Source organism: Python bivittatus, unplaced genomic scaffold, assembly GCF_059951505.1.
Source record: "Python bivittatus isolate LINGU-HERP-01145 unplaced genomic scaffold, Pbiv_v1 ctg000610_np1212, whole genome shotgun sequence".
In the NCBI taxonomy this organism is placed as follows: Eukaryota; Metazoa; Chordata; class Lepidosauria; order Squamata; family Pythonidae; genus Python; species Python bivittatus.
Genome location: NW_028277088.1, coordinates 42,376,633 through 42,401,973, shown reverse-complemented (window position 1 = coordinate 42,401,973; position 25,341 = coordinate 42,376,633). Strand labels below are relative to the sequence as shown.

General features: G+C 40.1%; 1 protein-coding gene across 1 annotated transcript in view; it reads right to left on the bottom strand.

Annotated features, from left to right (window-relative positions):
* The window catches only part of LOC103053334 (collagen alpha-6(VI) chain-like), a 62,634-nt gene that overhangs the window by 18,249 nt on the left and 19,044 nt on the right, over nt 1-25,341 (bottom strand). The window contains exons 7-21 of the mRNA XM_088150891.1: nt 19,583-20,158; nt 18,253-18,819; nt 16,959-17,302; nt 16,784-16,862; nt 15,285-15,430; nt 13,732-13,824; nt 13,547-13,600; nt 11,543-11,614; nt 11,407-11,433; nt 9,282-9,326; nt 9,093-9,146; nt 6,926-6,988; nt 6,143-6,208; nt 5,777-5,830; nt 4,431-4,466 (exon numbers count right to left, since the gene is read on the bottom strand). Coding sequence (XP_088007017.1) covers nt 4,431-4,466; nt 5,777-5,830; nt 6,143-6,208; nt 6,926-6,988; nt 9,093-9,146; nt 9,282-9,326; nt 11,407-11,433; nt 11,543-11,614; nt 13,547-13,600; nt 13,732-13,824; nt 15,285-15,430; nt 16,784-16,862; nt 16,959-17,302; nt 18,253-18,819; nt 19,583-20,158 — 2,276 coding nt within the window. The remainder of the gene's footprint in view (nt 1-4,430; nt 4,467-5,776; nt 5,831-6,142; nt 6,209-6,925; nt 6,989-9,092; nt 9,147-9,281; nt 9,327-11,406; nt 11,434-11,542; nt 11,615-13,546; nt 13,601-13,731; nt 13,825-15,284; nt 15,431-16,783; nt 16,863-16,958; nt 17,303-18,252; nt 18,820-19,582; nt 20,159-25,341) is intronic.

The window sequence follows — 25,341 nt, the reverse complement described above, 5'->3', positions numbered from 1 at the left end:
AGCTATCAACATCCTGGCACTTGGCACTGCACAAAGGGATATCTTCTGTATTTTCACATTTTTTTTAACAGTAGGTAGATCGGTAGGTCCCCTTCATGGATCACTGCCTTGTCGTGGCGAAGGGGCTTGCGTAACTCAGTGAAGCCATGAGCTATACCGTGCAGGGCCACCCAAGACGGACAGGTCATGACAGAGAGTTCTGACAAAATGTGGTCCACTGGAGAAGGAAATGGCAACCCACTCCAGTATCCTTGCCAAGAAAACCCCATGGACAATGTTAAAAGGCTAAAAGATATGATGCTGGAAGATGAGCCCCTCAGGTCGGAAGGTGTCCAATATGCTACTGGGGAAGAGCGGAGGGCATTTCCAAGTAGCTCCAGAAAGAGTGAAGCGGCTGGGCCAAAGCCGAAAGGACGTTCAGCTGTGGATGTATCTGGAAGCGAAAAGAAGGTCCGATGCTGTAAAGAACAATATTGTATAGGTACCTGGAATGTAAGATCTATGAACCAAGGCAAGCTGGATGTGGTCAAACATGAGATGACAAGATTGAACGTCGACATCTTGGGAATCAGCGAACTGAAATGGACGGGAATGGGTGAATTTAATTCGGGTGACCATTATATCTACTACTGTGGGCAAGAAACCCTTAGAAGAAATGGAGTTGCACTCATAGTGAATAAGAGAGTGGGAAAGGCAGTAATGGGGTACAACCTCAAAAACGACAGAATGATCTCAGTGCGTATCCAAGGCAAACCATTCAATATCACAGTCATCCAAGTCTATGCCCCAACCACTGATGCTGAAGAAGCTGAAGTTGACCGCTTCTATGAAGACCTACAACACCTTCTAGAACTAGCACCAAAAAGATGTCCTTTTCATCATAGGGGATTGGAATGCTAAAGTCGGAAGTCAAGGAGTAATCGGAATAACAGGCAAATTTGGCCTTGGAGTACAAAATGAAGCAGGGCAAAGGCTAATAGAGTTCTGTCAAGAGAACAAGCTAGTCATAGCAAACACTCTTTTCCAACAACACAAGAGACGACTCTACACATGGACATCACCAGATGGTCAATACCGAAACCAGATTGATTATATACTTTGCAGCCAAAGATGGAGAAGCTCTATACAGACAGCAAAAACAAGACCAGGAGCTGACTGTGGCTCAGATCATGAGCTTCTTACTGCAAAATTTAGGCTTAAATTGAAGAATGTAGGGAAAACCACTAGACCACTCAGGTATGACTTAGATCATATTCCTTGTGAGTACACAGTGAAGGTGATGAATAGATTTAGAGGATTAGATTTGGTAGACAGAGTGCCTGAAGAACTATGGACGGAGGTCCGTAACATTGTACAGGAGGCAGCAACTAAAACCATCCCAAAGAAAAAGAAATGCAAGAAAGCAAAATGGCTGTCTGATGAGGCTTTACAAATAGCTGTGGAAAGAAGGAATGCGAAAAGCAAGGGTGAAAGGGAAAGATATAAGCAGCTGAATGCAGATTTCCAGAGAATAGCCAGGAGAGATAAGAAGGCCTTCTTAAATGAACAATGCAAAGAAATTGAGGAAAACAATAGAATGGGGAAGACTAGAGATCTCTTCAAGAAAATTGGAGATATGAAAGGAACGTTTAGTGCAAAGATGGGCATGATAAAGGACAAAAAGGCAGGGAACTAACAGAAGCAGAAGAGATTAAGAAGAGGTGGCAAGAATACACAGAAGAACTATACAAGAAAGATCTTAATGTCCCTGATGTCCACGCTGGTGTGATCACTGACCTTGAGCCAGACATCCTAGAGAGTGAAGTCAAGTGGGCCTTAGGAAGCATTGCTAACAACAAAGCTAGTGGAGATGACAGGATTCCAGCTGAGTTATTTAAAATACTAAAAGATGATGGTGTTAAAGTGCTGCACTCAATATGCCAGCAAGTTTGGAAAACACAACAGTGGCCACGGGATTGGAAAAGGTCAGTTTACGTTCCAATTCCAAAGAAGGGCAACGCCAAAGAATGCTCAAACTATCGCACAATTGCGCTCATTTCACATGCTAGCAAGGTTATGCTCAAAATCCTACAAGCTAGGCTTCAGCAATATATGAACCAAGAACTACCGGATGTACAAGCTGGGTTTCGAAGAGGCAGAGGAACTAGAGATCAAATCGCCAACATTCGCTGGATCATGGAGAAAGCACGAGAGTTCCAGAAAAATATCTACTTCTGCTTCATTGACTATGCAAAAGCCTTTGATTGTCTGGATCACAACAAACTGTGGCAAATTCTTAAAGAGATGGGAATACCAGACCACCTTACCTGTCTCCTGAGAAATCTGTATGCGGGCCAAGAAGCAACAGTTAGAACCGGTCACGGAACAACCGATTGGTTCAAAATAGGGAAAGGTGTACGACAAGGCTGTATACTGTCACCCTGCTTATTTAACCTATATGCAGAGTACATCATGAGAAATGCCACGCTGGAAGAATCACAAGCCGGAATTAAGATTGCAGGGAGAATCATCAACAACCTCAGATATGCGGACGATACCACCCTAATGGCAGAAAGTGAAGAAGAACTAAAGAGCCTCTTGATGAGGGTGAAAGAGGAGAGTGCAAAAGCTGGCTTGAAACTCAACATTAAAAAAACTAAGATCATGGCATCTGGACCCATCAATTCCTGGCAAATAGAAGGGGTAGAAATGGAAGCAGTAACAGACTTCATTTATTTGGGCTCCAAGATCACCGCAGACGGAGACTGCAGCCATGAAATTAAAAGACGCTTGCTCCTTGGGAGGAAAGCTATGGCAAGCCTAGATAGCATATTAAAAAGCAGAGACGTCACCTTGCCGACAAAGATCCGCATAGTCAAAGCTATGGTTTTTCCAGTAGTAATGTATGGCTGTGAGAGCTGGACCATAAAAAGGCCAAGCGCCGAAGAATTGATGCCTTTGAACTGTGGTGCTGGAGAAGACTCTTAAGAGTTCCCTGGACTGCTAGGAGGTCAAACCAGTCAATCTTAAAGGAAATCAACCCTGATTGCTCATTGGAAGGATCGATAATGAAGCTCAAGCTCAGATATTTTGGCCACCTAATGCGAAGAGAGATCTCTTTGGAGAAGACCCTGATGCTGGGAAAGATTGAAGGCAAAAGGAGAAGAGGACGGCAGAGGATGAGATGGTTAGATAGCATCACTGAAGCAATGAGCATGAAACTGAGCAAACTCAGGGAGGCAGTGAAGGACAGGAAGGCCTGGCGCAATATGGTTCATGGGGTCACGAAGAGTCGGACACGACTTAACGACTAAACAACAACAACAACAAAGATCGGTAGGTAGGTAGGTCGGTCAGTAGATAGAGTTTAAAACCATGTGATCCTGGAGTCTTCCCCTTCTCTCATTGTACCATCAAATCCAGAAAAATAGCTATATGATATGCAAAGAAATACATATTTCTGTCTGTCCCGAAATATTCTGGCATATAGGTATACCTTTTAATTCTTTACGTCTACTGTTATGTTACTCTGTCCAGTATCTCTCCCCCAGACGTAATTCAATAAACTCAGGGGTTGTTTTTAAATTAAAAATTTTAAAATAAGCTGTCATCACGTGTTTCTTTATACAGAAAGTCCTCCAGCCAGACCCCCATAATTTTAGTCACCCTTTTCTGCAGCTGCAAAAAATTATTTCTGACATGGGATAATAAAGTATTTTAAGCCTGGTTTCATAATAGATTTACAAAATGGTGTAATGATACTGGCTGAGCTTCTTTACCCCACAAGATTCCACTAATTTCATTCTTTAGTGAAAAATGTAATTTTATTTTATTATTTTATTTTTTATTGAATTTATACCCAACTTTTCTGTTTATGTAAACACTTAAAGAAGTTTATAATCATTTAAAAATTATGAAATAGAAAATATGACAGTAAAATCAGTACAGTTCAAATCAATATCATTAAAATGCTAATTTGAATTTAAACCTGAACAGAAATCTCCAGTGCACATGATTTTATATATTGACTGATTATGTATTGATTTTTTAAAATATATTGACTGATTTTTAAAAGCTAAGACTAACTAGAATGTCTGGCCTGGTTAGTACTTAAATGAGAGGCCACCAAGGTTAGCTAGACCGAGAAAAGTATCACTTCTCTTGCCAGGAAAACTACATAGATAAACAGTGTGTCCATGAAGTCACCATAGTGTTATACTATTAAATATTAAATATTAAAATAGATTTAAGAAAGTATATATAGATTTTGTTCATTTTCCCTGAATTATGTTAACCCTGCTGACTTATTACTATTAATATTTGCATTATTATTATTATCAGTATCAGTGTCAATATTAGTATAATTATTTTGTAAGAGAGGCTAGCCTATGGTCATGAAAGAAAAAATAATGCATCAGTCAATAACAATACAGTTAAAAACGTATGCATACCTGGGGGCCCTGGTGACCTCTTCTACCTTGGTGTCCCTGAGATAAGAACATTAAAGGAAGTTAGAAACTGATCCGTGTTTACACAACTTTACTTTGGTAAGGCTTACTTCCAAATAAGCATACACAGGATGGCATTCATGAGACTTCCCTCTCAATATGTTTCATGGGACTATACTGAATGGTCTGTCCAACCATCTGAGATACAGGAAAGCTGGTTTAAATTATGAAGATGGCCATATGGCATAAATATTTATTTAAATATCCCATAAGGATTCAGATCATTTAAGGCAGGGATGAGGTACCCATGTTGCTCCATATGCTATTCAGCTACAAACGACATTGTCATTCATCATTGGCCATATTGCAGAGTTACTGACCATATGCCTACATCTGAAGAGCTTCAGTTTCCTCAGTCCTGATTTAAAAACTTAACTACGAATGCCAGAAGTGTGAACTGAGCTCAGGAACAATCTGCAGTCAGTGAGTTTCCCTGGGTTCACACATCATATTTAGCCATGGTTTGTTTAACCATATTTATTGAATAATTCACAACCACATAAAACATACTAAACAAAACCCAAACTAGTCCCATTATGGTTTAGTACCACATGTGAATCCTGGGATTGTACCCCTCTCATACAAATATATTTATTTGAAAGTCTTGGCAGGCTTTGCCCCAGAGGCTTGATATTCCTACTTTTAACCTTCACTGGCTCCCACCATGGTGATCCCTGACCTTCCTTCCATGTTTGATGCACAGCACCAGTGCCAGCCTCAACAGCCACAGCACTGCTGCTGTCAACATGGGCCATCTCCAGCAAACACGGAGGTGAAGGCAGGGATAGCCATGGTGGGAAGCTATGAGGGATTTGCTGGGGGAGGGGGAGGAGAGGGGCAGGTGGAATCCCCTCCCTTGCTCCTCTGTCTCCAGATAGTCAATGCAGAAACCATTGCCACTACTCTCATGTGAAAGCAGCAATTTTGCTAGCTTCATTTTTTAGCATGACAAGAGGACTGCTCTGGGGGAATTGGTGTGCCACTTTCATTGCTGGGGAGTGGGGAAGAGCCCTACGTATGGCAGGCAGCATAGTGAATTCCCAAGGTCATACTTGCCTATTTCCAGAAGATTAAAAGGCAATTGGCTGCTGTTCATATGAGTACAACCTTCATGCAATTAAAGTGTGAATATTTTCCAACTGAGTTATATTTAGAGAAGAAAAAGGTTTGGGTTGGCAGCTTCTTTCTGTCTAGTGCTATGAACAAATTTGGAAATGGCCTTGGATATGCCATCATGAAGATCCTTCACAAGGGAAATCAGTACGGAATCTTCTTCCTTTGGTTCTTACTTTGGTTCCTTTGGATCCTGGAAATCCAGTGGGGCCTAAGGGACCCTTTTCACCCTATAAACAAAACATCGTATTTGATTTTGAATTAATGAAGTGATTTTTCCCCTAAATTCCATACTGTTAATCCTATAAATACCAGAAGCTGCTGTGTTACACATCACTGGAAAAGTTTTACATGGGAGAGACTGATGTCAGTGCAAAATGTGGCTCCCACTCAGAAAATCTGTTTGCCTTGAACAGTGCAAGGACTTACCAAATCTATACTAGTCTTCCCTAACGTCACAACATTATAATACATTTTTATGGAAGCAATTTTCAAGTAACTTTCCAGCGATCAAGATACATATTATAAAAAGAATTGATTACCTCTCTTCCATTTTTTCCTTCCAAACCTTTTGGTCCTGCTATGTTATTATTTATGCCAGGAATGCCCTAGATATATTGTGCAAAAAAACGTTAATGTTATTTTGTCTTTAGGTATGTTTCAGTAGTGAAAATGCATCGGTAAACATCATTAGTAGAAGTGGTTACAGACTGATATATTTTTGTCAGCCCATTTGAAGGGTTGTACCAGCACAACGTAATCAGCATTATGAAACATTTATATAAACCAAATTGATGATATAAATGGAATAAATCCATCAACAGCTACAGGAATAATACTGGAATGTCTTAAAGATAGAGGAGGGATCTATGTAATTAATATTTGGGACAAATATTCACAGTAACTCTCTAGATATAAATATGCAATATTTTAAGATTGCAATATAAACATGTAATATTACTGGCACATATTCTCTTTTATAGAGAGAAATATGTACACATTAACATTATGGACCTATATTAACAGTGATTCTCTAAATATAACTATAATATGCACTTACAACTAGACAGATAAAGTAAATGTAAAAATAAAAACGTTACTGCACATTTGGAATATCTCTCAAGCTAATATAATAGAAGCAATTTGACCAATCTGTAAGTCCCGAAATTTAGTGAATGCCCTCAATTGTCTCCTACCAATAACACTTAAAAAGAATCATAATAATAGGCAAAAGGACTCATCCCTTCCCAGTAACTTTAAGCCCTGTGTACAGAGAACAACATACAAAGATATATCTTTTCTTTGCAGGAAAAAAAAAACTTTACCAGATCTCCTTGGAAACCCTTTTCACCAAATTCACCAGGGATTCCCTTGACTCCTGGGCTGCCCTTTAAAAAAATAAAACTTTTGAGAGAAGTTTCAGACAAGAAGACGTAACTGAGTCTTAATTTTGTATGATGGATGAATTTAAATGGTTGCAGTTTCTCCATTCCTACTGATTTCAACCCTATGCAGACTCAGGTTTGGCATGATTATGAAGCTGGTCCCAGGAAGCTGCAGCTGGTATCTTCACTGATATCATCCCAATTTACAAGCAATACATGTATGATGGATTTTCTGCCTCTCAGTCAGTGTATCAGAGGCTATTTATTCTATTAATTGTGTTACTCCATTGAATTTTCACTCTTATTGTAAGACCTGGAAAAAGTTTATTTGAGGAGTGTGGTTTCATTCCCCTGTGTCCAGTATTCATGCTCTGAGTGCCATTGTTCTTGTAGCTGAAACCATACAGGCAGAAAAGGGAGGTACCAGGAAGTGTGAGGCACCCCCGATTCTAGAAGTCCAAAAATGTGTGGTAGAAATAAATGCATACTATAGTAAAAGTAAGGAGCCCATGGCCCTATAGGAGGTGCTGAACTATAGTTCCCTATACACAAATAGAGGAAGACATCCAGCAAAATAAATCCAAAAGTAAAAGTTCAAAGTACTAAGTTGTCTAAAAGCTGTATGTCTTGTAATATGGGTATAGTAATCTAATAAAAGTAACATAATTAAGGTGAGGAGCTTTAAGCATAAGGCCACCATCATCATCTTGACTTAAATCCTAAAACTTTATGAGTCAGTACAACATAATTAATAAAGCTCTTTTCAACCCAGTGTTTCAGTCAGAGGTCTTATCCAGTTACAATAATTTTTCTTTATAGTGTTGCTTTGCTTAACCAATTCTTAATTAAAACAAAATAGACTATAATGCATGCCATAATATTATCTTGATGGATTATAATTCAAAAACATGTCTCATTCAGCAATAGTTATTGCAACTGTGTATTTGGACCAAAATACCAAGATTGTTGAATACAAGTAAAATAGTTCACTACATTAGAGGGACATAAATTTGATAGACATTCTTTGTCATTTGAAACTGAGTAGATAAATGTGTTTTAGAACTAGTAATAAAATAAACTATATTTTCAAGCAATGTCACTGGAAATAAAGTGCTCTGACTGCTACGCATATTACTTACCCGATGAAGTGCTTTTCCAGAAAAAATATACATAAAATAAAGCTAGAAAAGTGTGTATTTTTGTTGTAGGTATAATACTTAATGAGGGAGTTCTATTTACTTCACCGCCATATGAGAAGTCATAAGAGAACTGTGTCAGCAGTAATACAAGTAAGTTCTCAATGTTAAAGTGAAAGTATGAAGTGAAATAATGTTAAAGTGATATTTTAAAGTGAAAGTACAAACATTTCACCGATTGTTTAAAATGTGAACATAGATTTATGTATGTGTTCATAAACACCGCAAAGCTTGTGTTATGTAAAATGTATTGTTAAATTATGTATGTTTTTGTATTATAATCAATTAAGCAAAGCTATACAGAGAAGAAAAATTGCTATCAGTCCCTGAAGAAGACCTTTGGTTGAAACATTTGGTTGAAAAGTTATAAATACCATTATGCAGACTCATACAATTTTAGGATTGTGTTACTTTTGTCAGACTGCTGTACTATTAAAAAAAGCACCAGGCAAGTTGGCGCTTTGCTTTCTTCTTAGTGGACTCAATCCAACATGCCTTATCACAGCCATAGGCTGGCCAGGGGATGCTGGAAGCCAAACTTGAGTATGTCAGGAGAGTTACGTGTTTCCTGAGGGAGAGTTAAAAACTCAGAATAACTGACCAAGGACTAAGCCCAACTGGTGGATACAGAATGATGAACTTTGTGTGGAAGCTGAAAATGGGAGATAGGACCGCAGCATGGGGGGAGGGTGTTATCGGATCACATGATCAAAGCCCCAACTCTTTTCCATGCATTATGATATCACGTGCACATACAAAGGTGGGACTTTGATTGTGCAGTCAAGACTGCCATCTTGACCTCACTGGAACAGGAGTTAGAATGGATTGTCTGGAATTTGGAATACCAGCACTCTGTGCCATGTTGTTGAAGGTCTCACTTTTAAATATGTAGAATGAATAATTCAAAGTACCTGATTGCCAGGATCACCTTTTTCTCCTTTAAATCCCGGAAGCCCAGGAGAGCCCTTGGAGATAAAACATCTCATAAAAATTGTTATTATATTTATTGATTTATTCTGCTTTTTTTTTAAAAAAAAAAGAAACCTAGTATCATTAACTCAGATGGAACACTAATAGAAAAACAGAGAAACTGGTCTTACTGGCTCTCCATTAATGCCATCAAATCCTTCTTCCCCATTGCTTCCCTGCAAAAATAATGCAAGCGGGAATTATCAGGCCAAGTTCATCGCAAGATCAAGCACATGTTATTGTCTTGTGGTTTGATAACAAGCACAAAGAATGTATAATAGCATCCAAACTACTCTTTATTTAGTTGCTCTCAGATTTTAGTTTCTAAAAGGAACAGAACACAGTCAAATCTACCATGCAAACAATGTTAGAATTTTAGAAAACTTTACAAGAATATTATTACTCCCATTAGGGTAATTATTCATTGCTATATCACAGTATTTACAGCCAGCCAGTTTGGCGTAGTGGTGAAGGCACCAGGATAGGAACTGGGAGACCATGAGTTCTAGTCCCCCTTGGGCAAAGAGCCAGCTGGGTGACCTTGGGCCAGTCCCTCTCCCTCAGCCCTAGGAAGAAGGCAATGGCAAACCATTTCTGAAAATGATGCCAAGAAAACTGCAGGGACTTGTCCAGATAGTTGCCAGAAATCACAACCGGCCTGAAGACACAAATTATACTATTTATAGTGCAATCCTAACCTATGTAGCTATAATTACCTATCAAGGATTTTCTGTAAGCTGGCCCATTCCAGAACACTTAGAACTACAGTTCCCATAGTCTGCCTGAGAATTCTGGGTGTTATAACCCCAATTCCTCTGGAGGGCACCCATTGTGGAAAGCTGGTGTTTAGGATTACAGCAATTGAATAATGTGGTTTTTAGGTTCCCACAATTGCTCCAAGCCATTAATTTTTTGGCAATTAATTTTTTGGCAATTAATTCTTGAATTTATTATCCAATTTCACAAGTTTTATAAGAATCATTTTTGTTAGCTGCCAGATTTATTGCAGCAACACATCAGAAAACTAAAATACTGTAGTTCATTCTTCGAAACAACTGATTTTAAAATGTGGAAATGGCTGTAGCTGACCACCACCACAAAAAGTCCTGAAAAAATCATTCTTTCAAATGTGGCCACCATTTTTTAGTTATATCAACGAGCCAGTTAATAAGTGATTGCTTTCATCCATACAAACATCTTTCTGGGCAGAAATACAGTACTAGTTTACAAGCTAGGTGGCAATAGCTATCTGATCTTGACTGAAAACTAAGCATGATCTAAACTGTTTATATTTGGATGGGAGAGCACCAGGAAATCCCAGGACTGTAGGCTAGATTGGGAAAGCTAAAAAAAAAAAAAAAAACTGGAGGAAGGCAATGACAAACCACTTTCATAATGTTGCTGAGAAAATCACATAGATGATTTCATGAAATCACTAGGAATCAAGCCTGCCCCCAAGAGACTTTACATGTTATCTTTCCTTAAGATTTAATTGTATTTATATATGCTTCCTAATTTTTATTTTTTCTATTTTTATTTTATCTTATTTTGTTCTTATCTTCACTCTCTGCTTCTGCAAATCCCAACCTTTTCTGAAGTCTTTGCATTCCCTTGCTAGACCTTGAATGAGCCTGCAAAATTGTACCAGCTCTCTAGTTGATTACCTTCATGGTGAAACCTTGAAGGGAGGGCAAAAAGTAAGTTTAAAAAAGAAATCAAAGAAAAGTAAAGGTGGGGGGAAAAATCCCCCTTTTTGGCCTTTGTTTCTGATTGTTCGCATCCAGAAGGGCATAGGAAAAAAAAATACAGTACATTCTCCCTTCCTTATGCTCTAGCGTTGCTCTGTGCAATAGGATGCTTGCTAGTCTCCCTGTGATATGGGGTACCACCTCCATCATCTTAGAATGGTTGGATTTGTTCTTTGATGCATCCAGAGGACATCCTTTCTTCAAGCACAAGATTTTTGTCTACAGTACTTTGGCTTTCTGTGACAAGCTGAAGATGAAAGGTCGCGTGCTTTTTATCTGTTGATATCTCATGCTGCTAGAATCTAATTTATGATTTCCTTGGTTGAGTGACTATTAAAATCTCCCCCCCCCAATACCAAATATCATGAAGAAAGCCCCGAGGGTATTGCAGTTTTCAAAAATGGGTAGAAAGGGAGGAAGTAGCTAGTGCTCAATTGGATATGGTCTCTAATTTGAGCATACAGTACTTTTTTCTTTCAGATCATGCTTTTAAATCAAGTTTCTGTACCTTCTGGCCAGTTATTCCTCTTTGTCCCTGAAAAAGAAGGGAGAGGTCAATATAATAATCTTAATGCAGCAAGCAGAGAGATAAAGAACTTTTTATTAAAACTTTAAAGCTAATGGATTAGTACAGGATTTCCCACCTTAGAGCCTCTATTGCCGCGGCAGCCCCCGTAACCTTTCTCGCCATCTGGTCCTGGCAACCCTCTTGAACCCTAAAAACAGTGAAAATAAATTAATAAAGTTTCCAGTACAGAATTTGTATCCTTTCCATATCATGATCAGGGAATGTATAGACTTCCACATGTTGCTGAATTATGCACATATATACACATACTCCATGGCGCAATTCCCTTTGGGGATGAATAGTGTTATGCAGAGCACAGGAAAAGAGGAAGTGGTTCAGCACTAAACTGAAGAAATTAAAGGCAGGAAATAAGAAAAAAGGAAAGGCAATCTAACTAAATTTAATTTGCCCCTACACTATTTATTATACCTTTCCATACCTTTCTGTCCTTGGATTATAATTCCTCATAGTTCTAGCTGGCTGGGGAATTCTGGGAGCTGAAGTCCATACATCTTAAAGTTGCCAAGTTTGAGAAACACTGATCTACATCTTTGCACTGTACTGATCCCAAGGAAACCATGAAAAACATGAATGTTTGTCTTGAATCCAACCTGGTATGGATCAAGGTAATTTGAAATAGATAAGACAGCATTTCTCAACCTTGGTAGCTTGAAGATGTGTGGACTTCAACTCCCAGAATTCCCCAGCCAGCATGGCTGGCTGGGGAATTCTGGGAGTTGAAGTCCACACATCTTCAAGCTGCCAAGGTTGAGAAATGCTGAGATAAGATATAGATAGTTAGGAAATGCTCAGATCTAGGAGAGATTTTTAACTGATTGTTAAGGGGTTGCATTCCCATTGAAGAGTGTGATGCCCAGCCTAGGGTTTCTCCTGGACACGCAGGAGACAGATGGTGATTAGCAGTCAGGAGTTGGGCTTCTTCCCAACTCAGTGCCTTTGAAATGTGCTGGATTACATGCTCCTTAGGGGTCTGAGGAACTGCGGTTCTATCATATCTAAAGGGCATAAGATTGAAAAAAGCTGATCTAGAGAAATGGGAGGGAGGAGGATATACCCCACTATAGAAACACATACAAATGCAAATATACACACCCACAATGATTTCTGTTACATAGCCAGGGGATTTTTTAAATTTAAATTTTATTTTATTTTTTGCCTTCCCCTATTTCTTGGAAGACCACATGCTTTGCAAACTATCTTTATAGAGTTTTGCCTTATGGCATCTGGAGGGCCTTCCTGTTTTGATTATGCAGTTCAAAAATCCCCTTTGAGTCATGCTGTGATTCTTCCCTGGCTTTTTCTTCAGGCCATCTGATGGAAATAAATTGCATCCCCACAGTCCAAGCTTGAAAGATTGAGTATGTATACTTCTTGCTCCTCAGTCCCTAGGTAATTGAGGAAGATGTCCAAGTGCGTTATTCTTTAGTGCATAGCCATCTTTCTGTTTGTAGTAAGGGTTGGTAACATAGCAACTACAAGCACCTATACACCCATCAGACCCTTAGGAGCTGACCTTACTCCCCCTTAGTATATTAAAAAAACAAAACTGCTGAAACCTTGCAAGATCATGACGTTTCCCACAGATCTTAAAACTTTGACATATTTTTCATAGAAACTCATAATAATTCTACACATTTTTCATTACTTGTCGCATCGTTCCAGAAAGCTACCTAACCAACCTCAAAGCTCTCAGATATCTGGGTCTCATTAAGATCAATAAAATAACTTTTTTAATACGACTTTGCCAGATAATTCCTATGGGCAATTAAGGTATCCATAAACAATTGTATCAGAAAGAAATTAATGCACAGCACTTTCAGGAAACTAAAAAATAACACCAAAAGATATCCAAAAGGATGTGTAAACTATGCCGAGTACAAGTCAGAAAAGCAGAAACATATTTCATGAAGATGGAAAACTTTGGGGAAATGAGTGAGCAGAATTCATCATAATACTACACAGCACAGAATCACTGCATGTTCCTTGGATTCTTATCATGATTTTGAAGTTTCTCTCTTTTTTGTAAATGTATGTAATGGAATTTAATTTAATAGCTTACAGGTGCCCCTTCGTCTCCTAAGTGTCCTGGACTTCCTTCAACACCTTGAGGACCCTGAAATTATGATAAGAATAATTGAAATCAAATATTGTTTGAAGAATACATGATGATCATATCTTGTGCCAAGATTAATTGTGCCTCTTCAACTAAAGTATATGGACAAAATGGTATTTTGTCTCCTTTACCTCCATTCCATATCTTCCTTGGTCACCTGGTTGTCCTTCTTCACCAATGCATTTGCAGTACACACAGCAACAAGTCCGTTCAGCGATGTTACTCTTGCAAAAAGGAAATTGGTCACAGTAATAAGAACTACCAATCAAAATAAAATGTATACTTTTATCAAGCTATGATATCAAGAAAATACTGTAACACAAGTTCTCTTAGTGTCTCAAATAAGCACCACTATCAATATATCAATTTTTCTCAGTTCACCACTTCATCTCCAAGTCTTAAGAAAGACAGTCATTCAGTTGACTCAAGAAGGCACTTGAGCCACTTTTTCTAAGCATTTACTCAGTAGTTTGTTTGGTTTGGTTTGGTTTAATACGGAGGCTAAGTGATTTTTCTCAAAGAAAGGTATTCCAACGTGTTTATGCTTCTTCCAATAATTTCAAACATGATTTGCAATGATTTGGGCAGAAGCTACAAAATACACTTTCCAGCTGTACCAGCCTGTCTAGTGAGGACATGTAAACATTTTTTTAGGCTTTACAAGCAAATAATTTGAATTTAAAACAAAACACTCTTTTCAGCACACTTGGGGGACTTGTCCCCAGTTGCCCTCTATTTTGTCTATTTTTGTTCCATAGGAGAAATGTAGGTTAATTTAGTAGTTTTTTGGTTTGGGTTTGGGTCTTTCCTTCTTTGTTTCCTTTCTCATATACCAAATGCTACAATGGAACACAAAAGGAGAATTATGTGGTTGAACTTACAAGCAGGTAGTTCTCTATTAAGTGGAAGAGGAACTTATCTCTGAATGGATATCAGAAGAATATAACACTACAGTTACACCACACCAAAGTGCTTTATTCATGGTTTATGGCTTACGTTATCTATGCATCAGATCACTGAAGTTTCTGAAAGTAAACCATGGCTTTGCATGAACTCAGTCTATGGCATGCTTATCAAACTAAATTAAGACAAACTCTGGCTTAGTACAATTTGCAAACACAGCCAATATTAAGTGCTGTGTGACCTCTCTGCCTTCACTTCATACACTGCTTGTGATGGAAAACAATGCACAAGAGCTTTACAGGTTATCATTTATTAAGAGTGCAATTTTCTGGGATAGGGAGAAACCAAGATCAAAGATCTTCATTTTCCTATGTACTGCAGATTTGTAATGGTAGGGCAGGAAGATGGAAATATTTTCCTTTACCTGTAGGTTTTTGCAATCTTGTATTTATCCCCATTTGTAGAATTGACTTCTCTGTTCAGAAGGTGGGGAGGAGGGGGGCAGATCCATAGCTTTCTTGACAATCCCAGCATGCATTGGAATGTTCTGGGCAACTAGTCTAATGGCAGACCTTTCTTTCACCTCTCAAAGAATGGTAGCCAACTTTCTTGGGTCTCAAGCCACAATAGTTCACCCTTGTCCCATTAATTTAAATGAAATTGCAGTCCTAACACCCTCCCCCAAAGTAGGGCCAACTGGATTTGGAAGGATTTAGTTATACTGAATTTTGACTATACAGTAAATCTCAGTTAGTGTCTTCATTTTTCCTGAATCACTTACCATGTATTTGAACAATTGACTAGCAATGTTTCTCATGCCAATATTCAGCTGGGTCTTGTAGCCATAGCCTTTGCCAAATTCAATGTATTGCAGGTCATTAAAATTTGAAGCTCCTTCCAGAACCACAGTTATCAATGCATCCAATCCTGATTAAAATATTCATGATTATTTGTAAGTATTCAACTAGACTTTGTTACCAAAAAAAAAAAAAATGAAATGAAATGCCTGCAGCACATTCTAATATAGGATTTAGGTTTTAAATGCTCCCATAAACACATTTTAATTTTTAAAAATGAGATACTGCAGAAACGGTGTATTAGGAATACCCGTGGGGGGGAAACCATTTATATTCCCATGCAAAACAAAGCATTGAGTTTTCTCCATTTAAGCAGATCCTTTTATTACTTCCAAGTCTGTTTCTAAGGACGTAGGAACCCCAGGAATAACACAGGGTATGGTATGGAGGGTTGTAGTGGATAGAAGGTTACAGAGAGGATTAGAAGTTCAGTGAAAATGGGATTGGGCTTTAAGAAAATGGATTAAGGATTGGGCCTTAAGCAAACAAACATTTGCTTTGTGCTGTCTTTTGTCATAGTTTAATACAAAGCTAAATACACACAGCTGCAGAATCATTTATGCAAAATATTGCAAGACATGAATTATACTTAAGGAATATCAGAGTTGAACGCAAAACGAATGTGCCTAATTATACAATGCAGGAGATTAACATGGAATAAATACACTAGTAATTGTAATTACGGCAAATGCTTTTGCAGTTGCTTGCAGGCTTCTCCCAGCAAACCAGCACACAAGAGCTCAAGAACTTCTGATAAGTAAAGTGTGTGGTATAAAAATTAAGAAGCCATCGTGAAAGAATTCTGGTGCCTGTTGTATATCAAAGCAAGTTCTACTTATAGTGAAATTGGTGTTCAGATTCTTGCGCCTTTCTCCCACCGAAGCTATAAGATGGGTGAGCGGCCCGATTTCCATCTGCCTCTTCTTTTGGCAATAGACAGATCTGATATCAGGCTGTGTTCCTCTGACCATAGGAGAACTAGCTCACATCACCTTGGCTTTGAAGAAGTTTACAGCAGAAGGCATATGTTTCTACCTACTGACCCCGCATAGAACTGCATTAAAAATTCAACAGGCCTGATTAGCAGCAGTTTTTATTTGTCCCTTCTGCATTTCAGACTGCTACTTTTGTTTTATCATAGCTGATGATAAATCTTTCTGGAGAACTAAGCATTTAATATATGATCCTTATCTCAAACTTCTGAGAAATCAGATCCCATTTTGTCCCTAAACTTTCAAGATGTACTTGCCAATTACTGTGTCCACAACAATTTGTCAATTACTGTGTCCAATGTATCTTTCAAGATTATCTCAGATTGATAGCACCCTATTTCTCTTCTGGTTTTTGCATGGAAAGTCATTTTTTACTCAGAAATATGGGAATATGGAATATTTATATAGAGTTAACCAAATTCATGACATACCTTTTTTCTTCAATTCTTCTGATTTGCCTTCCAGGATTTCTATTCTGTCATCCAAGCCATCTGAGAATATTAGTAGTACCTAATAAGAAAGTAAAAATAATAATGTGTAGACCATTTAAAATTATATTGTATAGAAATGACTTTGAGTACAAGGGAATAAAAATAGAAAACTCACTTTCCTTCTGTTTGCAGATTTGATTTGGAATGTTTCCCAAAGTGAATCCAAGAACTCTCCAGTAAGGTGAGAGGCATTCTTGATAGTAGCACCCAAAAGACTGTTTATAAGTTTTTCACTATCAATTTGGAATTTTGACGTCACTGGCGGATCTGTGTTCTTAATTTTCAGTGCCACACTGGTTTGTGTCTGTGATCCCGCATTACAGCTTAGGCTAGTTAAAGATGTGAGAGTGCTCATAATTTGAGGAAGATAGAATTCCAGTTGGGGCTGTCCGTGGAATACATAATCACCTTGACTTTGTGAAGAGACATCTATTCCCACAACAATATCCATGAAGCATGCTATTGTTTGTCGTGCAGGAGGAGAAGATAGCATCAATTACTATACACTACTATCAGAGAAAAAAAATCAGAAAATGAAAAAGAGTAAAAGCAGGGGGCGGGAGGAAAATATGGTTCAAGATTTATGATCACTAGCTATGTCACAACATTAAAAGGAGGACCATGAGACAACCAACCCAAAGACCTAAAACTGACACTGTTTGAATAATTGAAACATCCATCACTCTAAACCAATTAGAAATTTATCTAGTTCACCTTTAGTGTGAAAATGGCTAATATGTACCTCCTGTACCTATATGATTCAAAATGCCCTTGTATTCATACTTTTCATTAATTTATGATGGAATGCATCAATCCAAATTCACCATGCAAAATTATAAATACTATGAGAATGCAAACAATAAGGGGCATATTGAGGAAAATGAATATAAACATGAATTAATGTATGCATTAAGAGATGTATACAAAAATGTTATCTTGGGTTACATACACATGAACATGTGTATTCATGTTCATGTGAATTTTTCTAAAAAAATATGCAAACTGATAGAGAAACAGAACACCACTAACAACATTTGGCAAAAACAAAGTGTAACAATGAACTTTATAGATTTGTCCATCTCTAAACTAAATCAGAGATTTAGCCTATTTTGTTAGGGTTTGTAATTGTTTATGAGGCATATCAGGTTAGATTGACACACTCTTTACAGGCTTTATTTCAACTAGATGGGGGAGAAAAAACACGCTCGTTCTTTGCTCCCCTACTTAAATTATTTACTGGTGACTCACTTTGAGCATTCACCAAAATCCATCTTTATAATATATGAGACAAGGATTAGATCTTGGTAACTTTATGGTTAGATGGAGCAAAAGACACGTAACCCATTTTTCTCCAAGGTCCAAGAGGGGAGACATTGAACTACTTGAATGCTTGAAGTGAGAATACTTACATGTTTTATCTTCTTCCTCACAAATATCATCAACTAGTCTTTTTTTAATTACCTTCAGTTCGCTGAAATTATCAACTGTGTATTTCCTGTCTGAGGAGCCAGCTATCTGACTAAGCTGCAAATGGTCAATTCTCCCTACTCCTATGGCGTATATGTCAACACCTTTCTTTCTCAGATCTTCTGCTGCTTGAACAACTCTGTCATGTGACCTGCCATCAGTGATCACCAGCAAAATTTGCTGGATCTTCTCATTTATTCTGCTGCCACCTTCTGGAGTAAAGTAGAGCTTCACTTTCTCGAGGGCAGCACCGATATATGTCTGAAGTCCTTCCATCTGTTGAATGTGTCTGATTTGAGTTTCAAGTTCTGATTTGCGTGGGAAAATATTCAGGCTGAATTCTTCTTGGTATCTGTCACTGTACTGAGCAATACCAACTTGCACATTGTGACCTGTGTCAAATGGATGAACTACATCTTGCAAAAAATTCTTCATCTTAGTGAAATCACTGTCACTTATGCTATTAGAACCATCAATCAGGAATACCAGATCTGCTGGAATTCCACATTCTGCAACAGAGGAGAAAGAAGAAGGAGATTAAATATAATAAAGAATGAAAGCAGCCTAAGACAAGCTGAGAGAAGATTAACCAACAATGACCCTGAAGAATAATCAGATATTATGGGAAACTACGTAAAAGTTCTGCTTGTATTTTAGTTCATTTTCTTATATTTATTTTATGATGAAGCTTTAATTAGGAAGGAAATTTCCAGTCCATAAACAGATCATGACCTACCTACTCAGAGATCTCAGAATATCCTAGGGAATTTCTTTCTCAATCTTCTTACTTATGGTTGGATAATACTAGCTCATCAGTTTATTTTGACTGAGCCCTGGAGTCCAACATACACATATTTCAGCTGAACTATACTTCTATAAAATGGATTGGTAATCATGCATTAATGCAGATAGTAAATTATATTTTGCCATAGAGATAAAGGGAAGAAACTAACCCCGTGGTCTAGAAAAGTGTTTAGGTTTGCAATTCCCTATAAGATTATTTGGTATTGGGTCTTATTCAATTTAATTTCTTGGTGGTCACTTACAGAATTTCACTTCAAAATTATACTTATCCAATATACAAGTGATTAAAATTAAGCCCCAATAAACGTAGGGGGTAACCATCACACTGGAATTTGGTGTTTCTGGTTTTAGACTGATTTTGCATTCTATTTACCTGTCAGTAAATCACAATAGGCACTGCATTGTGGTTCTTTTCTTTTTTTTCAGAAATATTTCATTATTTTTTTCTTAAAGAAAATAACCACTTACCTGGCTTTGAAATGCCACAAATGTTATCAGATAACCTGGGATAGAGATTTTTCAGGCCTTCAAATGTATTTACATAAAAATATTTGTCTTCAGATCCTGCCATGGTCAAGAGTTCATCTGGCTTGGCTCTTTCTACCCCAATAGCATAGATCATAATCCCGTGAGCCCTGAGATTCTTTGATACTTCATCAAGTTCTGCTGTGTCGTGAGAATCCCCATCGGTTATCACTATGAGAACCTGGGGAACACTCTGGTGTTTACGGCTGCCGTGCTTCTTAGAGAAAAGGCTTTCTGAATGTCGCAATGCCTTGGCTGTATATGTCGTTTCCCCAATAGGCTTATCATTCTGAATAGCCTTAATGATTGCCGATTTGGTATTGAAGTGGTTGAGATAGAAAAATGTTTCTGGCTCTGCAGAATATTTGACTGCTCCAAACTGAACTTGATCATGGCTAACATCAGATTTTTTCACCAAGGTAATCATGAAATCTTTCATAATATCATATTCTTTGGGATCTATACTTCCAGAACCATCAATGACAAACACAATATCTAGACGTTCTATTCTTCGGCATTCTAAAATAATAATAGGATGAGCAGGTCACACAAAGGCAATTCAAAATATTTGCAATACAGTTGTTAGTTGCAAGCAAATCGTGTAAATTTTTGTCTCTTTTTGGAAAAACGTTAGCTTGAAATACACTGCCAAGAGAAGATCATGAAAAGATAAGGCCAATAATTCTATGCTGCCACAAAATGTCTGCTGGAATCCATTACATCCACTAGGATGTCAAACTAAATTTAATTGAGAAGCTAACAATAAAAAGATTTCTACTATTATAATACTATATTTATTGTGCCAGCAAATATATGCTAAACCAAGATATACAGATATAAATCTAGCATGCTACAAAATATGCTAATAAACATAGTTTCCAGAATCTGTATTATTCTAATATTCAAGATGTACATGAATCAGGCTATTTTAGGTAACACAATTTAAAGTAACAACTGTATATCTTTATATTTCAAAGTCTTGTGCTACTACAAAGAAGATTGAGACTTCTGTCTTGTTACATTATCTAGTTGTCTACTCAACTACAGTTTCCAAAATGCTTTTACTATCTGTATGAAGGAAAGTAATGACAGAAGGGAGGAAAACAATAGGAATTCGTGAAAATTCAATTTACCAGGGTTCAAGGGCATTCTTGATATCTGTTATGGAACCATTTCTGTAGAGATCTTCAAAATGTTAAGAAAACCTAAGACTAATGGTACTAGCATGTTTCCTTATTATGATTTTAACTCACAGGGCCATTTGCACATATCAGTATCATTAGAAAAAATAGTATTTTAGCAGTGGAATGATCTGTTCCTATATCCACTCTCTTCATTTTAATGTGAACCAAAAACTTTGCTAAGACTTGTGATACAAGGCTATTTCCATTCTAATCTTTTCCCATGAAGGGAACCATAACTGTCTTTGAAAACCTATTCCCATATCAATATTTAACAATTGGGTGACCTCAAATTGAGTCAATGTCTTAATGGGCAGACATATTTATTTTCACTGCAGGTGACTAACTACAAATTTTGAGCTAAGACACCAAGTTCCAAGTCTCTGTACATTAAGAAGGGCTTACAGCCTATGCTGGTGGACTACATATGGCTCCAGACCCATTTGTGTGGCCCCGGTGCCCACCTAGGTATGCTACTGAAGTTCAGCAACAAAACGTTGAAATCCTGTGGTGCAGTTTTATTTTACGGTGGCCCAAATGCTTTGAATGAGCAGTTCATGTTTCTTGGCTCCTTAGACAAATAGAATAGCTTCATTGTGAATTTGTTTCAGGATAAAGCTACAATTTCCTAATCATCTTGCTTTGCAACTCAAAGATAGTTCATCAGACTAAACAAAAGTAAGTCAAATGTGGATTATAACAGATAGAATTCATAACTGTCACACATATCTTAGTTCATTAAGTTTGGAATATTTGAGTAATTATTACACACAAGCTTCACTTTTCACTTCATGGAAAGTGCTTGGAATGCAGCACCTGGACTTTTGACTAAAACCATGGGGAAGATGGCTAAGATGGTGGTGGATATCTTTAACCAAACAGCTTCACTGGCTTCATCAACAAAGAGAATCCATGAGATCTTACCTAGCTCTACAGTCAGAAACATTATAAAGCTCTAAAGGCCTCCAGAAGTTATTAGACTATAACTCCTATCATCAATGACCATGCTTGCGAAGGGCTCAGAATCACTGTAACTCAACAGTAGCTGGAGAGACCTCAGGTTTATCAGCACTGTGAGAAGGCAGGGAGAAGTGAGGGCCTCAAACGAACCATGTTTGCTAGGGGAGAGCGCTGTGCACCATGGGGCAGCCTTGGGGGGACGGCAGGAGGGAGGATGGGCAGAAGGCACACTCGCACCAGAGTGGAGAGGGACGGCAGGAGGGAGGAAAGACTGCAGGCAAGAGGCACGATCGCACCAGAGTGAAGAGAAACGGCAGGGGGCGGCTGTCGGGTCAAGTGGGGATTGGAATGTGTATTGCGCTGATTGGATTCGGAAAGTGGAATGCCTGCGGTTTTGCGGTTAATTAGCGGCGCTCCGGGGCGGTAAAAAAGGTGAGATTGTGAGCCAAGCCCTCGTAGGAGGGCGAGGACAGATAGGGGGTATAAAAACCTGTCAGACCTTGCTTCGGGGTTCCTCCATTGCTGCGGGAGGGACCCACCTTTGCAAACGTGCCCAATAAAAACTTCTGTCTACTGGATAACCGAACCCGTGTCTGTCGTTTTCTGACAAAATTGGCGAGCCAGCCAGGAGTCCTCGACGTGGACCGGACTGTGGGGAACCGGTGAGTAATCGGCCGTAACACCCCGTTGAGGTGTCTCCCGTTTTCCCCGGAGTCGGGTCCAGGACGGGACTCCAATCGCCAGTCAGACAGAAGTAAAGAGGAAGTCGGCCGACAAGGAGACCTCCGGGAGGTCTGGTGAGTACAGCCTACCCATAATCTCGGGGAGATTAGCGTGGTTACGAGGCGTTGGACGCCGCAAGGGGACAGAAGAGTCCGGGACCTTCTGTAAGGTGGGAAACGTAGTCAGGAAGGATGGGTAAGGCGCAGAGTAAGAGTGTAAGGCCAGGGGCCAATGGGAAAAACGCAGTAGGGGGAATCCCCACGGATTCTCCATTAGGACAATTGTTGCAACAGTGGGAGACACCCTGGTTGTGTCCATTCACCAGGGGTCTGGAAAAACCGACCATGATAACTTTGTGCACTAAAGAATGGCGAAAATATCCACTAGTGGACCCCGAATTCCCCTACCATTGGAATCCCCAGTAATTACTGGGTGACCCAACTAAAAAACTACATTGTGGAGCATAAAATGTTAACACAGGAACCCTATGTGGAAGTCTGGTTCCATGTTCATTGGGAGGGGCCTCGACCCAAGTTAGCCAAAATTTTTGTCCAAAAAGAACAGGAGGATGAGGAGGACCTCTGGCTGACTAGACCTCAATGGGGGCCGCCACCTCCTCCTCCTCCTCCTCTTCCTATCGCTCCCCCTCCGGCGCCCCCACCCTATCCCGGGCTGCGGAAAGAGCTGGACCAGCTGAACCAAGACATTCAGAACGTGCCCTTTAGTCTAAGGTTGGCCAGTGCCTTCCCCGTCCGGGAAGTCCCGAACGGAACGAACGCACAGGGGGTGGCCGTCACCAGTTACGTAACGGTTCCCATCAAACCCAGTGAGTTGAGGGAATTAAAAAGGACCCTCCCTCGTATGCAAGAGAACGCCCATACCGCCGCCGAACAATTGGAACTTTTCTCGGCCCGGTGGAATACTCCTGGGGGAACTGAATTACATTTTAGCCCACCTCTATACGCCAGAAGAGAGGGGCCAGATTCGGCGAGCTGCGCTCGGGGCTTGGGAGCAAAGGAATGCAAATGTCCCAAATGCCCTGGCCGCAGATACTAAATTCCCTCTGGCAGACCCAAATTGGGATCCCAATAATGCTGAACATCGGGAGAACATGAGAGGAGTTTCCCCCTGTACGACTAGGGGGGTCATGGTTCCCCAACCGGGACCCACGGGGAACCCTTGGTAAACATCACGGTGGGTCCCACCGGCGAGGAACAGCAGTTCCTCGTGGACACCGGAGCCTCTCGAACATCGCTGTGCCAACCGATCCCAGGGATTGCGAAATCCCGGGGCACGTCGGTATCGGTGATGGGGGTGGGAGGCTCTCCGGTCAAGGCAGACGTACTGGAGGGAGTGAGACTGGAGTGGAATGGGAAGGAGGTAACTGCAGATGTATTACTGATCCCACAGGCGAGAGTGAACTTGCTGGGAAGGGATCTAATGGGTAGTCTAGTAGTAGAGCTGTGGAATGTGGAACAGGCAGAAAGGATGTGTTTGTTGCGAGAGGCGGACGTGGAGGTTGTGAACCCTGAGGGAGGGGAGGGGGGGGCGGGGCGGTTTCGCATAGCCCCAATTAGCATCCCCTTGAAACCAGGGGTGACGGGTTTGCGGCAAGCCCAATACCCGCTGTCCCAGGATGGGAGGCGTGGGCTGAAGCAACAACTGAGATGGACGGTGCTGCCCCAGGGGTACACCGAGAGCCCCCTCTTGTTTGGACAGGCATTGGAAGAGAAACTCCAGGGGTTCCGGGCCCCTGGGGGTTCTCGGGTGCTGCAGTATGTGGATGATTTGTTGGTGTCTGGAGAGAAGGAAGTAAAGGTGAGAGAAGACTCAGTGGCTTTATTGAACTGGTTGGCTGAGGAAGGATTGAAGGTGTCAAAAGGGAAGGTCCAATTTGTGGAAAGGGAGGTCAAGTATTTAGGACATGTACTCCGGAAGGGCGAGAAGTTGATTGATCCTTCTCGGATACAGGGGATAATGCAGTTGAAGCCACCTCATACTAAAACGGAGGTGCGGCGGTTTCTGGGTCTAGTAGGATATTGCCGGCTATGGATAGATGAGTACATGAGCAAGGCTCAGTTTCTGTATGAGAAGTTGAAAGGATCATCTGACAGGGTAGAATGGACAGACGGGGACACAGAGAAGTGGGGGAATTACGAAGGAGCCTGGTGACGGCCCCGGCTCTGGCTCTACCGAACTTGGCCCCCCTTTCACCTATACGTTACAGCCCATGGGGGAACTGCCATTGGAGTGCTGACTCAGAGACGGGCTGGGAAATATCAACCAGTGGCCTTCCTGAGCAAAGCCCTAGAACCAGTGGTGAGGGGATGGCCGACTTGTGTGCAGGCAGTGGCTGCCGCTGCTGTGCTAGTGACAGAAGGGAAAAAACTCACTTTTGGGAGCCCCGTGATTGTCCATTCACCCCATCAGATCTTAAGTGTGCTTAGTCAGCAGGCGGCTGCTTGGATGACAGAAGGAAGGATGTTGAAATATGAGACAGTTCTCCGGATAAGTCCTGATGTGGTGGTAGGAACAGACAGGAATTTGAACCCAGCGGAGTTTCTTGCGGGGGAGCGGAAAGAATGGGAGCCGGCGGAGCACGAGTGCTCCACCCTGTTGCAGCTGCAAACAAAGACCCGGGAGGACCTGCAGGCGGTCCCGCTGGAGGAGGGTGAGGTCTGGTTTGTGGATGGGTCTAGCCGAGTAGAGCAGGGACAAAGGAAGTCAGGATATGCGATAGTGACGGCGGAGGGAGAGACAATAGAGAAGGGGGCACTACCAGCGGACTGGTCGGCTCAGCTGTGTGAAGTGCACGCTTTGAAACGGGCACTAGAGTTG